Source organism: Hyperoodon ampullatus, assembly GCF_949752795.1.
Source record: "Hyperoodon ampullatus genome assembly, chromosome: 11".
NCBI classification, from domain to species: domain Eukaryota; kingdom Metazoa; phylum Chordata; class Mammalia; order Artiodactyla; family Ziphiidae; genus Hyperoodon; species Hyperoodon ampullatus.
In genome coordinates this window covers 31,541,562-31,558,988 of record NC_136924.1, presented here as the reverse complement: position 1 = coordinate 31,558,988, position 17,427 = coordinate 31,541,562, and the positions used below count along the sequence as shown (strand labels likewise).

General features: G+C 45.4%; 1 protein-coding gene across 4 annotated transcripts in view; it reads left to right on the top strand.

Moving 5' to 3' along the window:
- Nucleotides 1-17,427, top strand: part of LARGE1 (LARGE xylosyl- and glucuronyltransferase 1) — a gene marked incomplete at its 5' end in the record, with an annotated part of 449,451 nt that overhangs the window by 142,540 nt on the left and 289,484 nt on the right. For all 4 annotated transcript variants that reach the window (XM_079714495.1, XM_079714492.1, XM_079714494.1 and 1 more), the window contains one exon: nt 3,783-3,865. In XM_079714495.1, coding sequence (XP_079570621.1) covers nt 3,783-3,865 — 83 coding nt within the window. The remainder of the gene's footprint in view (nt 1-3,782; nt 3,866-17,427) is intronic.

The following is a 17,427-nucleotide window of genomic DNA, read 5'->3' as shown; positions in this document are numbered from 1 at the left end:
CACTGTAAGTGAGCAGGAAGCTTTACTGGCTTCCTTAGAAAGAGCTTTGTGGTCCCTGTGTCTGAGAATTTTGTATAGAGCCTTAAAATTTTGTTTTAAGTAAATTTTTTTTTTTTTTTTTTTGGCCGTGCCACACAACTTGTGGGATCTTAGTTCCCTAACCAGGGATCAAACCCCGGCCCCGGCAGTGAAAACACTGAGTCCTAACCGCTGGACTGCCAGGGAATTCCAGAGTGCCTTAAAATTTATAACTACAATTGATCCATTCTCAAGTTTGTTATATTGATGCTCTCCTGCCTTGTTTTATTTTATGGATTGGTGATATATCTATGGATGCTCCAAAATGATCTGTGGTTCCCTTCCAGCCACCAGGACAAATGGGGTGCTGAGAAAGGATCACTGGAATTTGGTCTGGTCTTGGCAGGAAACGGGGACACTCACAAAAGAGGTGGAGAGGGTTTAATGCAGGGTTAAGGGGAACCAGCGAGGGTGGTACAGCTCCCACGAGGGAGTCCCTACAACCCCTGGGCCCGAGAGGTGCAGGCAGGAGGCCCTGTGGAGCCCAGCAAGAAGTGGACATAAAGAGGGGGGCCTTTGGACTCCCGCTAGGGTCTCCCATTGACCAAACTCAACCAGGAACCAGAAGCAGGAGGAACCCAGTTAATTCGGTCTAAAAAATTAAGGCTCTTGTGGCACAGAGCCAGTTGGAGAAGGGCAGGGAGTGAGTCTAGAGGAGCAAAGAAGAGCATCATCACACTACTTGCAGACTTTTTGACCAATAAAGCAAGTATGACATCTACCAAGTATAGGGCAGAAGTGGACCAGTGGTCACAGAATCTGAAGTTTAGACCTTCCCTTTGGGAGTTGGAACGTCCATGTATCTGTGACCCTCTTTAAGCCACCACATTGAGAAACTTGAAAACCTGGACTTCATAGCTTCAGACCAGAAAGTTCTCATGGTAAGGCCATGTGTGCACCCCTGCGCTTTCAAGGAACCTTCATCCCTGTTCCCAGACTTTCTCCACTCCTACCCCAAGCCCTGCCTCACTCCTGCCCTTCGCTTCTGCACCCAGAAAATTTGGGACCACCCCAAACTCTTCCAAGCGCGTGTTCGTGACACTCCAATTTTCTGCTTGCCTGGGTAGCAGGGCTCTGCCGCAGCGGCTCCAGAGGATGAATTTATTCATGGTGGCAGGTGTACTGGATGAAACTAAAGAGATTGGAAAATTATGTAAAATGTTTGAGAATGTGCATGCTCGTGCTTACATTTAATGGGCCCATTTGAAAACGGCCCTGAACCCTGAAGCCAAGACAAAGTTTGATATCTCGGAGGCCAGGTGTTTAAATATTTGCAATTCCAAAGAGCCTGATTCAGCTTGCTTTTTACCCATTCTCATCCCCGCCTTGGTTATGTCTCCCATGTGCAGGCGTTTCCCTATCCGTTTCCTTCATGATTTAAACAGTGACAGTTGCATCCACATTACAGGCTTTGATTCCGAGTCTTTTGGAGATATTATCCGGAGATAAGCGGGGCTGTCATCATTTTACAGGTGGAGAAGTTGAGACGTGCAGAAATGAGTTTGAGAAAGGTGGCTTTGGGGCCCCGTGAGATCTTAGCCTCCCCCACCCCCTCCCCATCCTGAAAACCTGGACCTCTTGCACAGCATCATTGTTTTGGTGGAATGCCTCCTGTGCCTTGTAGGATGTTGAGCAGCATCCCTGGCCGCCACCCACCGGATGCCAGTAGCCCTGCACACCCCCAGGAGTGACAACCCAAAATGAGTCCAGACATGGACGCCCGTTCTGAGGGAGGCAGAGGGGAGTGAATTAGCCCCTGTTGAGAACCACCACCTCCCAGCAGGGTATTTTAAGATCTTGAGCATAAGAGATTGTTAATTGGTCTGAGATGGGGCTGGGGCACAGGGTGTATTTTTAAAATCTTTTGGATGTTGCTGATGTACCACCAGCGGGGTGAAGAATCTCTTTTGCAGAATTCAAATCCCATCTCTCAGCCTGTTTCCTGATCTATAATACTGAAATAGTAACACTGTACCTGCCTTGTACAACTAAATCTGGCAATCTTTGTGCTAAGTACAGTACCTGGAATGTAATAATTTGCTCAATAAATATTAGCTCTTAGTGCGGTGATTATTCGTCTCTTTTATCTTCCCTCATCCTCCTTCTTGATCCCCAGGTATAAGTCTGGAGGAGGGACCCTGTAGCCCTGATCCAGGAGTCGGGGTTTGTGTATTGGGTGTGGGGTTGAACATGTCATGGAGCCAAGGGCACAGTAGATGGGTCAGGCAGGGGAGGGCCTGACACACAGGGCGAAATGGGGTTCTTTGGGACGGGGAGAGGGGCAGGAGCAGGGGTGAGAGGCTCTGAGAATCCCGCAGCTGCGGGTGAACCCGTGATTTCAGGATTTCTCGAAACGAGGATCTGGATGAAGCTGAGCTTCAGCTCCTGGCATTGAGAGTGGGAGGCCAAGGTGCAGTGACGTTCCCTGGAGTTGAAGAGGTCTTGGAAGTGCATTCCAGGCTCTTGGCTGGTTTATCCTTGAGATGGTTAAACTTCCCTTGGTGATGTCAGGAGGCACGGTGCTGAAAGTAGGTCTGGGGAAGCCTGTGTGGCAGTGACCAGGACGTCAGAACTGCACTGCAGTTGGAAGTGGCTCATGAGGATAGCAGGGCGTCTGGAGCCATGCCCTGGGAGGAAGGGCCATGTGTGTGGTTCTGAAAACAAAGAGGCACCTATCAAGACCTCTCCCTCAAATTTCAGTATTGGGTGCCCTGGGGAACATATTGGTTCTGCCATACTCCCAGGACAGAACAGGGCTGGAGTGAGTATTAGTACGCAGGTTTCAATTCGAGGGAGGCTGTGCTTTGGTAAAAGGACAACATGGAGAGGCAGGAACCCCCGTTTCTTCCAGCTGTTCTGAGAGAGGCTGGGCAACTTTCCAGTCTTTGTCAAGTGTGGCTCCCACAGAGGATGATAATTGTATGGTACGAGGAGGTGAATAGGAAAAATTGCTGGCAGCAGAGGGCAGCCAAGCCTGAGGGGTAGCCCTGCCTGGTAGCCTGGAGGTCTCACTTGAAGAGATGAGCGTGTTCGTTGCCTGTAATTCATTTCACGGCACACCAAGGTGCCAAGTCACCCCATTTGGGAAGCTTAGCTCTTGAGGATGTTTTTGTTATGAGTGGACTGCAGTGTGCTGTATTTCTGCACGTGGCATAGTTCCCTTCTGTGAGATCGTGCAGGACACGTGTCGTGCCCCTCATGTTACAGTGATTGGTTAATGGACAGACTGGGGCCCATAGGTGTTTGTTGGTCCCTTTGCTCTATTATCAGGTTACCCCTGACCTGAGACATCTTGTGAGGACGTTTCCCAAACTCTGAGCCACCACGTCTCTGTCTGAGATCCCCGATTGTCAGTTCATCCTTTCAGGGCATATTACTTTCTCTTCTCTTTTTACCAATTGTCACTGTCTGCAGGCATGGGGGCCCGGGACTCACTGTTTACCTATTCAAGCCAATTGCCATTTCTCTCATCCCCAAAATGTAATTGAAAAGAGCCTTAATGGTTTCCAAATGATGATAGCTCCATAAACCGATTAAAAAGGCCTTAATAAAACTGTCTCGAGTTATTCTTCACAGCTGCCGCCAGTGCTTTTTGTGTCTCAATGATCCCAGCAAGAAATAAGGGCACTTTTTCGTGTGGTCCAAAGCGCCAGGAAAGTCCTCTTCCTCCATCTAACTGCTCCCCTGCTTTCTTTGCTTCCCAGACAATCCACGTTGCCATTGTCTGTGCCGGATACAATGCCAGCCGGGATGTTGTCACCTTGGTGAAGTCTGTCCTGTTTCACAGGTAAGCGTGACCGTTGTCCTCTGCGGGCTCACATGTGTAGCTGCCAGCTTGTGCCTTTCCTCCAGGAAGGGTTAAATAAAAGCAACATTTCTCATCAATCATTTAAGCTGCCATGAAAATGTAATTATTGTCTGAAACCCTGGGGGAGATTATCATGTTAATAATGTTTAACAGGGCTTCCCTGGTGGCGCAGTGGTTGAGAGTCCGCCTGCTGATGCAGGGGACACGGGTTCGTGCCCTGGTCCGGGAAGATCCCACATGCCGCGGAGCGGCTGGGCCCGTGGGCCATGGCCGCTGAGCCTGCGCATCCGGAGCCTGTGCTTCTCAACGGGAGAGGCCACAACAGTGAGAGGCCCGCGTACAGCAAAAATAATAATAATAATAATGTTTAACAGCAGTGATGAGGTGTCCTCTCTCAATGTTTAGAATTGTAGCTCTTAGACCTTAAGGGACCTTCAAGCACACTCCAGATTTGCTACTTCAGTTTCTTCATTGCCTTCCCCTGCCTGACAGTCATCATACCTCCATTTACACTTCCCTGTTGACAAGTTGTCTTATGGACTGAATTGTGTCCCCCTAAATTTTATCTGTTTGAATCCTAAACTCCAGGATGTCAGAATGTGATTGTATTTGGAGACAGGGCCTTTCAAGAGGTAATTAAGTTAAAATGAGGTCATATAGGTAGGCCCTAATCCAGGATGACTGCGGTTTTTATAAGAAGAGAAGATTAAGACAGAGGGATAGCTATTTACAAGCCAGGGGGAGAAACGTGAGAAGAAACCAACCTGCTGACACCTTGATTTTGGACTCCTAGCCTTCAGAACTAGAGAAAATAAATTCCAGTTGTTTAAGGCACACAGTTTGTGGCGTTTTGTTCTGGCAGTTCTAGCAAGCTAATACAGGATGCTTATTCTATTCCAGTGTAGCCCATCCCACCTCCGGGTGTTTCTGACCATTAGACAGTCCTGCCTTATATCACACTGAACTTTTCCAACTGGTAGATTGTGTGATGAAGTCCATTGGTGCTAGTGCATCACCATGGAGACAGTCATACACAGGATGGATTCCTCTTCCACCTGGAAACGACAGTCCCTCCTGAGTCCTCTGTTCTCCCAGTTAAATGCCTGCCATTTGCTTTTAGAATCCTTTTTCATGGCACTTTTCTTCCGTCCCCTCACTATTTTGATGGATATCTAGTTATGTGCAGAGTGTATCCAGAATTGGGCCTACAGCTCCAGCCAGTGTCCTTGGGCTCTGCTCTAACATTCTTTCTTACCGAGGGTTTGGATGAAGCTCATCCATAGCTGCAGCGAACAGCATGGAAATGTATCAGATAACCACGGCAGGATCCAGAAGGGTCTTAGCAGTAGGAACAGTCATGAAGAGCTCCCACAGTTTAACGGAACAGTGATCAATGTAGAGTTTTACACCCAAATCTGTCAACAGCATACATGGAGATGGGAGAGATGGTGGACACCCAAGACATACCCACCCTGCAGGAAAGTGGGATTCATCTTGTGTCCACTTCCTCTCTCAGTCCCCCAACCAGCCCGTCTATCACTGATGCCTTGAGGCCCTCCGTCCTAAGTAATTTTCATTTCCACCCCTTCCCCTCCATCCCCACTGTGACTGTCATAGTTCATGTCTACATGTACTCTCAGCTGTGCTTTCTGTCTCCCTGACCCATCCTCCCTAATGTCAGAATGATATTTCAGACATGCAAATCTGATTTCCTAAAACCTTTCCTTAGCTTCTCCTTGTCGAGGGAAGAGAATTGAATCTCTGTGGCACACAGACCATCCGGAATGTGATGTCATTCTCAGCAGTGTTCTCTTTCTCCTCCTCGCTGTTTTTTCATGCTCCAGCAGCACTGATTTGCTCATAGGTCCCCACCCTCTCCAAGGTACGCCCTGCCTGTTGTTTTCCTCTTGCTGCTCTCTCTGCCCATTTCTCCCCTCCCCCTGCCTCTCCCTGCCACCCCAGTCTGGCAAACTCCTTTTATCCTTGAAGCCTTTGTGTAGGCATCATTTCTAACCAGAAGCCTGGGTCGGGGCTCCCGTTCTACCAGCCCATAATACCCTGTGTATCTTTCTATCATTATATTTATTACATTGTAATTTATTTATATATTCATGTTATATCTTCTGTAGTAGAATCTGGGGCTTCTGGAGACAAACACTGTACCTTATTTTTCCTGTTTTCCCAGTATCTCAGCAAAGTACTTAACATGTATTATATGCTCAGTAAGTGTTGACTTGTTTAATAAGTGAACCTAGGAGACTGCATTAATAAATAACCTGGGGCTTCCCTGGTGGCGCAGTGGTTGAGAGTCTGCCTGCCAATGCAGGGGACGCAGGTTCGTGCCCCGGTCAAGGAAGATCCCACATGCCGCAGAGCGGCTGGGCCCGTGAGCCATGGCCACTGAGCCTGCGCGTCCAGAGCCTGCGCTCCACAACGGGAGAGGCCACAACGGTGAGAGGCCCGCGTACCGCAAAATAAATAAATAAATAAATAACCTGAAGAGTGTTAATTCAGCCAGTTACCAACCAGCCCAGATTTAGTTCGATTTCACATTCAGGCCGCCGTATAGCTCAGTGATGTCAGCACATCATCTAGCTCTTGAGACTTTAGTTTGTGTATCAGTTAATAGCTTTTGCCAGGAATCAGTTCATCCCAAAACTGACTTGGTTGAAAACAACATTTCTTAGCTTAGCTGTTTGTACTGAACTCACGTGGCTGGTTCTTGCTGGGCCCCCAACGTTCCTGCAGTCAGCTGGCAGGTTAGCAAAACATGAGATTCACTGCCTTCTGGAGCAGGGAGAGGTGAACAACCAACAAATACATTACAGGATCAGTTACTGCTAGGGGTGCTCAGGTTCTCCTTGTAGCTCTGTCCGGTTGCCACTGTGATTTCAGTTGTACATCTGAGGAGGAGATGGGAATGCCGAATGAAGAGGGGCCCTTTCCCAACACCATGGCTTCTGTGCATTTTTGAGACTCATGGTTCTGCAGCCTTCATCTGCCCCTTGAAACCAGGCATTATGTAGGCTAAGCATTGAATCAGATGAGTGGTTCTCAGCCTTTATGTGTTTATTCCTGGTCTCCGCTAAAGAACTCGGGTCCCTCCCTGTTTGAAAAAGAAAGCCCACTCTTTAGAGAAGAGTATTTGCATGATTTCAGGTAGTCATGCTCTTTCTCAATTATGGCACATTTAAGGTCATAAAACCTAAATAATTCCAATAGTTGTTGAAATCGTAAGAATCCTATTGAGTATAAGCTTTTACTTCTACAGTAGCTGAAGCACAAAGATGTTAAATTTAAAAATAGCAGTAGTGGGCTTCCCTGGTGGCGCAGTGGTTAAGAATCCGCCTGCCAATGCAGGGGACATGGGTTCGAGCCCTGATCCAGGAAGATTCCCACATGCCACGGAGCAACTAAGCCCATGCGCCTCAACTACTGAGTCCACGTGCCACAACTACTGCAGCCCGTGCACCTAGAGCCCACGCTCCACAACGAGAGAAGCCACTGCAATGAGAAGCCCGCGCACCGCAACGAAGAGTAGCCCCTGCTCACCGCAACTAGAGAAAGCTTGTGCGCAGCAATGAAGACCCAACGCAGCCAAAAATAAATAAATAAAATAATAAATATATTTTTAAAAATAGCAGTAGTTTTATTATCAGCTGCTGATGGCATGCCATACTTTCATGGAGGCATGGGGACTTGAGAAGAAAGCAAATTCTCAGTATGTGGTATGAACATTCTACACCCCACATCAGTGACTACTTGATCTCTTTGGACCGAATAGCCAATTAAGTCCCTCCCATCCTTGAAATTCTACAAATGAGAATTATTCTGTGAATTGATATGCCGGTGATAATGATTTGAGATATCAAGACAAAAGGACCTTTGAAAGACATTCAGCCCAGAAGGTCCAGCTATAAATAGCTTCATTGTTTCCGAAGCACGCTATGAGGATTAACTAATACTTGATTATAAAATACTTTGACAAATGGAGTACCTTCTTAATGTTAATAATATAGTGGTGCAGGATGCTTCTTTTGGCTTTCACTGTTAATTACAGTAATTAGATTTATTTTCCAGACAAGATTTTTAGCAAAATTTCATTTAAGGTTTGCTTTGTCACATCAAATCAAATTTGCTTAATGACAGTGGGCACACTATATTTTAAAAGATAGTAAAAGTATTATGGGCACTCTTATATGCTGATGCTTGCATTAAAAAATTGCTGTAACCTTTTAGAAAGAAAGTTCATAGTATTATGACCAAGACATTTACCCTATGACTGCTTTAGGGAGTCTGTCTTAAAAGGATAATCCTAATTACAGAAAAAAGTTTTTGCAAAATATTGCTTATAATCATAAAAATTCAAATACTTAAACAATAAGTCTAAATAATGTGATGTCCTCTTATAGTAAACCATATTCTTAGTTGGTTGTAAAAAGTATGTCATAACATGGACAAGTGATATTTTATGATATAAGGCGAGTGACAACACAATTCAAAAACTCATGCATAACATCGTTCCACGATATAAATACATGCACACATGTGTGGCATGCATACAGATACACATATGCATGGTTGAAATACAGGGGGTGAAAGAATAGCAAAACATACATGAAAAATGGAATTTTTGTATATTGTGTCTGGGGTGGTAGAAATACAGATGATCTTGGTTTTGTTTTCTCTTTATATATATTTTTGGTCATCTTACTCTACACCCTCTATGATGAAGAAAAAAGGATGAGAAAAATAAATACAAAATAAATGTGAACAAAGGTTTACCCAGTAGAAAATAACACAATATGTGTCTGTGTCACCTAGATGGGAGACTACTTAAAGAAAAATTGGGGGGATGCTTGTAACTCCAATCCCAGTTGCAGATAAACTGGGAAGTATAGCTGCTCTTCAAGGAAACCGAGCTTTTAGTGAGCAGAGGAAAAAGTATATATATTCACTTAGTCACTAAGTGCTTACCTCCTGGGCAGGAAGGTGGACCAGCTTGTAAACATTTAATATTCGTTTGCTGGGGTGATCTACTTAACTGTTACTCCACAGCCCTGTTGGCAGGAAGAAGCTGGGTGATTTGCCTTACTTTGCATGTCAAACAGCCGGGGTTTGTGTGTGTGTGTGGGTGTGTGTGTGTGCGCGCACACGCACCAGTCTTTTTTTTTTTTTTTTTTTTTTTAGCTTTACTTGTGCCTCTCAAGAACAGAGAGGATAAAACAGCATCTTCGTGACCCGTGTCTGCCTCTAATTGTCTTATTGCTTATTCAGGCTTAAACTTGTTATAGAAGCAGTTTCCAGATTTTGAAGGGAGGAACCTAGGATTTAAGTAAAAGAAACCAGAAGTAGGTTCTGATTCTGGACTTTCCATCTATAAGCTGGTGACCCAGCAGGTCACTGTACTTCTTGGAGCTTTGCCTTGCTCCCCAACCTCTCATAGAGCCCCGTTGTGAATATCAAAAGAGGTAATCGATATGAAACATTTATGTATTTTATTTATTTAACAAAATAGGAAGGTAGTTCTCATTCTACATCAGGCTGTGTTCTGAGTGTTTTTCAGATATGAATGCATTGAATGTTCATGTAGTTCCATGGTGTGGTTACTGGTATCCCCATTTTATAGATGATGAGACTGAGGATCCATATGTGAAATCAAGGCTCAGGGTCACAGAGAGGAGGGGCAGGGCTGGGTTTGGACCCAGTCAGTCTAGCTTCAGAGTCTGAGCTCTTGAAAAGTTACCATTTTGAGCATCATTTTCTGAGTTTTATTTTCATTCATCATTTTGGGTGACCATGTAGACATTATTATTATTCCTGTGATTTCCATTATCATCCTCATTCCCCCCCAGGTATGTATTTTTGAGGTGTTAAGTATAAATAGTGGTTTTAAAGGCCTGGACATTAGTGTTCTAGTAAGACTTAAGAAAATCGCATGGAGGAAAGAAAAGAAAATAGTAACTATGTGAGGCAATGGATGTGTTAATTAGCTTGATTGTGATGATGATTTCACAATGTATACATGTATAAAGATATCACCTTTAATGTTTTCAAAGTATTTAATGTACACCTTAAATATATACAATTTTTATTTGTCAATTTTACCTCACTAAAGTTCAGGGAGAAAAACAGCAAGGACATGTAGAATCTGTGAACAGGTAAAAGATCTATGCTATTTAGTCACGCATGTATATGTAAAACCAAAAAGAATTAATTCGTATAGTTCAGATGCCAAGGATAGGTCACTGTATTTGACCTTCATCCCAACCCTGTACAGTGGATGCCGTTACTCCCACAAATGGATGAGGAAACAGAGGCTCAGAGAGGTTAAATAGCTTGTTCAAGGTCACAGGTGAATAAGTGATGCTCCTGGGTTTCCAGCCTTGGCTCCGGCCAACCCTGGAATCCATGCTGCTTTTACTACACCATGAGCCCTTTGATTTGCTCTGTTCTTCTCCCCTGGAGAGCTTTTCTGACATGATACTGACTTGTCCTCGATTCTTCCCACATTATCAAGGCCACTTGTCCTCCCCCAAACCAAGAACTCACACTGAAAAACCCTCATTCGGGCTGCTGTGGTTTTCTGCAGTGAGTTCCATTTACATCTCTCAGTGTAACAGATTCACTGAGCATTCGAGTTGCTGTCACAGGCTCTTTCTTTTTCTAAAACTGCAATTCCATTGTAACCTTAATAATTAAGGATTATTTCAACTCAGCTGTCCCTGTATATTTTAATAAAAAACAGACCTTGGATTGCCTTACAGGGGCTGTGGCACATTCCTGACAAAATAAGAAAGGAAAAGCAGGGAGAAAGCTAGGGTTTAATCATCTTTGCCTCTTTGTATTACCATATTTATTGCATCCCAGCCTGGAACAGGGGAGCAGTTAAGGAAACCAGAGGCAGCAGGAGCATTGCTCATTATGAGCAAAATCTGCAGGCTGTGCTGAAGGTGAAGCGTGCACTTGCTTCCTTCTTGGTTAAAAAAGTGTGATCTGGTCTGAATTAGAACAGACCTAGTGTCTGTGTTGCTTGAACCCAACCAAGTGGACCCCATTGTATTTGAAGATGTGTACTCAAGCTTGCCTGTTCAGGTAGAAGCCTTTGCTCATGGGCTTAAAGCAGTGCTCCCAAAATGCATATGTAACTGGTGGACTGGTATAAAAGACTATTTCAGGACTTCCCTGGTGGCGCAGTGGTTGAAGGTCCGCCTGCCGATGCAGGGGACACGGGTTCGTGCCCCGGTCCAGGAAGATACCACATGCCGCTGAGCGGCTGGGCCCGTGAGCCATGGCCGCTGAGCCTGCGCGTCCAGAGCCTGTACTCCACAACGAGAGAGGCCACAACAGTGAGAGGGCCCGCGTACCGCAAAAAAAAAAAAAAAAAAAAAAAAAAAAAAAAAAAAAGACTATTTCAGTTGTTATATAGATGTAAAATTAAATAACATTGAATCATATATTAAGAAAATTATTCCTTTCATGATTCTTCTGAATGAGTTCTTATTATCTTCAGTTTATGATACTCATTTTGGCGTAAATATGTTCTTAACATCTGTGTAACTCTTGCTAATGTACCTCTGGACAACAGAGAATAGGGTGGAGGCTCATCACCTCTGGCTGATTTGGGGAACTGGAGGCCTCTATCTTTGAAACATTTTTACCTTCCTGAGTTAGGAGCCAATTGCAGAATAAGACTCAGAAGTTACACCTGGAGAATGAAATATCACCTGTACTGCTGTGAGTCCTGAATTGTGGGATGTTCTTTCAATTGTGGGTTCTTTTTTGGCCTCATGAATTGGGTTTACTTACAGTCTGAGCCAACCTGGACAACTGCAGGCCTTCCCCACCTGGGCAAATGATTTACTGTACAACACAGTTCCCCAAGGAGAGAAGCTCAGAGACAGCTGAACAGACCAGTCCTCAATCCCTCTCCCAAACTCGTAGGTCAGACCATCACTCCAAATCTCAGACCAGTAAGTAAGCATTGGGATGTAAATCACATACCATGAAATTCACTCTTGAAAAGTGGTTTTTAGTACAGTCAGAGTTATGCAGCTATCACCACTATCTAACATTAGACCATTTTCTTCATCTTGTAAAGAAACACCCATATGTATTAGTAGTCACTCCCCATTTCCCCCTCCCTCCATCCCCTGGCAACCACTAGTCTACTTTCTGTTTTTATGGATGTGTTTATTCTGGACATTTCATATCAACAGGATCATGTACTATTTGGTCTTTTGTGACTGGCTTCTCCTACATAGCATAATGTTTTCAAGGTTCATCCATGTTGTAGCATGTGTCAGTACGTCATTCCTTTTTATTGCCTAGTAATATTCCATTGTATGCATGTGCTACATTTTTCTTATTCATCAATTGGTGGCCATTTGGGTTGTTTCTACTTTTTGACTATTATGAATAATGCTACTCTGGATGTTTGTGTTCAGGCTTTTGTGTGAATATATGTTTTCATATTTTTTCATATATAACGAGGAGTGGAATTGCTGGATAACTCAGCAATGGTAACTTTGCTCAATTTTCAGAGAAACTGCAAAACAGTTTTCCAAAGCAGCTACAGTCATTTTAGAATTCCACAAGTAACAAATGAGAGTTCCAGTATCTCCATATCTTTACCAACACTTGTTATCACCTGTCTCTTTATTTTAGCCATGTTAGTGGGTGGGAAGTGGTGTCTGAGTTTTGATTTGCATTTCCCTAGTGACTAGCGATGTTGAGCATCGTTTCCTGTGCTTTTTGGCATTTGTATATCTTCTCCAAGAAATGACCATTCAGATCCTTTGCTCCGTTTTTAACCTGGTAACTTGTCTTTGTCTTGAATTGTAAAAGATCTTTACACATTCTTGGTTTTAAGTCCCTTATCAGACATATGCTTTGCAGATATTTTCTCCCATTCTGGGGCTGTCTTTTTCACTTTCTTGATGGTGTTTTCTGAAGCACAAAAGTTTTTAATTTTGAAGACCAGTTCATCTGTTTTTCTTTTGTTTTTGAGCTTTAGATGTCGTATCTAAGAAACCATCACCTAACCCCAAATTAAAAGATTTACTCTCACATTTTCTTCTAAGTGCCTCTACACCTAATTTCCAGGTAATTGTGTCCACTCTGAGGGAATTTGGTTCTCTTTGGTAATTATTCATTTGTCCGTTCATTCATTCTTTCAATAAACAATCACTGGATGATTATATCTACAAGGAACTGTTAAAAATCTGAGGAAAAGATCATCAACAAAACATAGCTTCCAGTGCCAAGACTCCATCTAACAGGGAACAGTTGCAAAAATCTAAGTTTTGAGCTCTGATATCAGTGGGAGACACTAGGAAAGGGCATCTGACCCATGGAATGGCTTCCTTGGAGCCGTGGCGTCTAAACTTAGAACAGAAGGCTGGAAGCAGGAAGTGCGGCAACGTGTAGGCGGTTGTGGAAGCCGTGACAGCGTGAACACAGCCTGTGGGAGAACGTGGCCAAGTCCTGGACCTGACTCATGGCCAGGCACTAGGGTTGTAGAGGGGGTTAACGAGAGAGTAGGTGCTTTGTGAAACGAGAGACTCTCTACCCTAGACAGCTCACATTCTAGTGGAGGGTGGAGATAGACCCGCCGATGAAGATGGAGATTTCTAATGCTAGTCAGTGCTAGACAGAAATCAAACAGGGCAGTGCGGTGGGGAGTGATGGGGAGGGAGAGGGACATTTTGGACAGAGTAGCCAGGAGGGCTTCCTTGAAGAGATGACACTTCGGTTTATTCTTGAAGGAGTGATAAGAGGTGGCCACATGCAGGTCTGCGGAGGACAATGGCTGGAGTGCAGGAGGCGTGAGCATGAACAGGGGGAGCTCATTGAAGGTCCTGTTAGCTCCAGGAGGAAGGCTGTATGGTGAGCAGGGGATCATGTGATCATTTTAGAGAGTTCAGGGCTTACAGGATGGACGAGCTATTGGAGGGAACAAGCTCAGAGATCAGGGAGAGAAGGGGTGACTATATTCATAAGATGTTACTGAAGGTCAGTTGGGATAATAATAGCTAAGATTTATGAAGTCCTTACTGCCTGTGAGTCACCCTTCTAAGTTCTTTATATATTTTAACTCAGCTAATCGGACAGTAACTATGAGGTAGGAGCCATCAACATCAAACCCATTTTACAGATTTGGAAACTGAGACTAAGATTAAAAAGCTCACTCAAGGTCACATCATTTGTGACAGGACCTAGATAAGAAGCAGCCAGGCGGTTTGGCTTCAAAGACCCAACCATGAGACTAATGCTGCCTCTGGGGACTTGTGGTTGACTGGGTGTGTGGAACATGGGCGGGGAAGGAGCCCAGGTGACAATCCCATTCCTAGCTTGTGAGTGTGGGTGAATGGTGCACCTTTCACTCAGGCAGGGAATTCAGGAGGACGGACATGTGTAAGGGGCCAAGAGAGGACAACACGAGCCCCTATTTAATATGCCAGGCACTGTTCCAGAGGGTGGGATACACCAGTGAATGACCAACCAGGTCCCTGTCCCCATGGAGCTGACATTCTTGGTTTGTTAGGAGGGTTGTAATTGGGTCGTCTTGATTCCAAGGGGCCCATGGGATATGAAGTGGACCATCTGGTTGGCAGCCGGATTCAGAAGTTAAAGCTCAAGGGCGGGGATCCAAGATGGCGTAGAAAGTAATGAGAGGAATTGGATGACGTCATTGATGACTAAAGAACTACAGTGCTGGTGAGATGTGTAAGAAATTATAAAGAGCTCTGATGGGCTCTTTGGGTGATACCCAGTGCAGTGAACTGCAGGAAGGAGAACCACGAGCTGGCAGGGCAGAGCCAGAGCCAGAGGCGGGAAATTGGTCCTGACGTTAGTCCCACTGAAGAAACTGAGAAGAGCCACAACAGAGGGAAGGAGAACCACGAGCTGGCAGGGCAGAGCCAGAGCCAGAGGCGGGAAATTGGTCCTGACGTTAGTCCCACTGAAGAAACTCAGAAGAGCCACAACAGAGGGAGCCGGAGGAAGATGGCGGAAGAGTAAGACGCGGAGATCACCTTCCTCCCCACAGATACATCAGAAATTCATCTACACGTGGAACAACTCCAACAGAACACCTACTGAACGCTGACAGAAGACCTCAGACCCCCCAAAAGGCAAGAAACTCCCCACATACCTGGGTAGGTCAAAAGAAAAAAAGAATAAACAGAGACAATAGGATATGGACGGGACCTGCACCAGTGGGAGGGAGCCGTGAAGGAGGGAAGGTTTCTACACACTACAAGCCCCTTCGAGGGTGGAGACTGCAGGTGGCGGAGGGGGAAAGCTTCGGAGTAGCGGAGGAGAGCACAGCAACAGGGGTGTGGAGGGCAAAGCAGAGAGATTTTGGCACAGAGGATCGGTGCCCTCAGGCACACACCAGCCCGAGAGGCTTGTCTGCTCGGCCGCCAGAGAGGGCGGGGCTGGGAGCTGAGGCTCGGGTATCGGCTTTCAGTCGGAGCGCAGGGAGAGGACTGGGGCTGGCGGCAGGAAGAGAGCCTGAAGGGGTTAGTGCTAGCCCGGAGGGAGTCCGGGGAAAGGGTCTGGAGCTGCCGGAGAGGCAAGAGACTTTTTTCCCTTTTGTTGCCTGGTGCGCGAGGAGAGGGCATTCCCCTCCCTCCCCTCTGCCTGAGTGAGCCAGAGCCACCGAATCAGCGGCTCCTTTAAACCCGTCCTGTCTGAGCGAAGAACGGACGCCCTCCGGCGACCTACGCGCAGAGGCGGGGCCCGGTCCAAGGCTGAGACCCGGGAGCTGTGAGAGCAGAGACAGGGAAATCTCTCTGTGCAGCCTCCGAGGCAGCGGATTAAAGCTCCACGGTCCATTTGATGTGCCCTGCGTCTGTGGAGTGCATGAATGGACAGCGAATCATCCCAAATTGAGGAAGTGGACCTTGAGGACAAGATTTAAGACTTTCCCCCCTTTTTTTTCCCTCTTTTTACAACGAATTATCTCAAATTAAGGAGGTGGACTTAGCAAGATTTCAGACTTTTCGCCCTTTTCCTCTTTTTACAACGAATTATCCCAAATCGAGGAGGTGGACTTGGAGAGCAAGATTTTTGATTTTTCCCCCTGCTCTCTTTTTGTGAATGTGTATGTGTAATCTTCTGTGTAAGATTCTCTCTGTATAGCTTTGCTTCCACCATATGTCCCAGGGTTCTTTCGGTCCGTGTTTTTTTTCAATAATTACTTTTTAATTTTAATAACGCTACTATATTTCATACTTTATTCTATTTTACTTTACCTGCTCTTTCTTTTTTTCCTCCCTTCCCTTCCTCCCTCCCTCCCTCCGCTCCTCCTTTCCTTCTTTCTTTTTCTTTCCTCCATCCCTCCCTCCCTCCCACCCTTCTCCTTTCCACTTTCTTTTTCTTTCCTTCCTTCCTCCCTCCCTCCTGTCTTTCTTTCTTTCTTTCCTTCCTCCCTCCCTCCCTCTCTTCTTCCATTCACTCTTCCTTTTGCTTTCATTCCTCCCTCCCTCCCTCCTTTCTTTCCTTTCTTTCCATCCTTCCTCCCTCCCTCCTTTCTTTCTTTCTTCCTTCCTTCCTTCCTTCCCTTCTTCCTTTCTTTCAATCTCTCTTTCTTTCTTCTACTAATTATTTCTTTCTACTTTTTCTCACTGTTATTCTGAGCCGGGTGGATGAAAGGCTATTGGTGCTGCAGCCAGGAGTTAGTGCTGTGCCTCTGAAGTGGGAGAGCCAACTTCAGGACACGGGTCCACAAGAGACCTCCCAGCTCCACATAATATCAAGCAGCGAAAATCTCCCAGGGATCTCCATCTCAACACCAGCACCCAGCTTCAGTCAACGACCAGCAAGCTACGGTGCTGGTCACCCTATGCCAAGCAACTAGCAAGGCAGGAACACAACCCCACCCATTAGCAGAGAGGATACCTAAAAACATAATAAGGCCACAGGCACCCCAAAACACACCACCAGACGTGGACCTGTCCACCAGAAAGATAAGATCGAGCTTCAACCACCAGAACACAGGCATTAGTCCCCCCCACCAGGAAGCCTACACAACCTACTGAAACAACCTTAGCCACGGGGGACAGACACCAAAAACAACGGGAACTACGAATCTGCAGCCTGCAAAAAGGAGACCCCAAACACAGTAACATAAGCAAAATGAGAAAGCAGAAAAACACACAGCAGGTGAAGGAGCAAGATAAAAACCTACCAGACCTAACAAATGAAGAGGTAATAGGCAGTCTACCTGAAAAAGAATTCAGAATAATGATAGTAAAGCTGATCCAAGATTCTATTTCCCAGATCCAAAATCTTGGAAATAGAATAGACAATATGCAAGAAACAGTTAACAAGGACCTAGAAGAACTAAAGATGAATCAAGCATCGATTAAAAACACAATAAATGAAATGAAAAATACTCTAGATGGGATCAATAGCAGAATAACTGAGGCAGAAGAACGGATAAGTGAGGTGGAAGATAAAATAGTGGAAATAACTGATGCAGAGAAAAATAAAGAAAAAAGAATGAAAAGAACAGAGGACAGTCTCAGAGACCT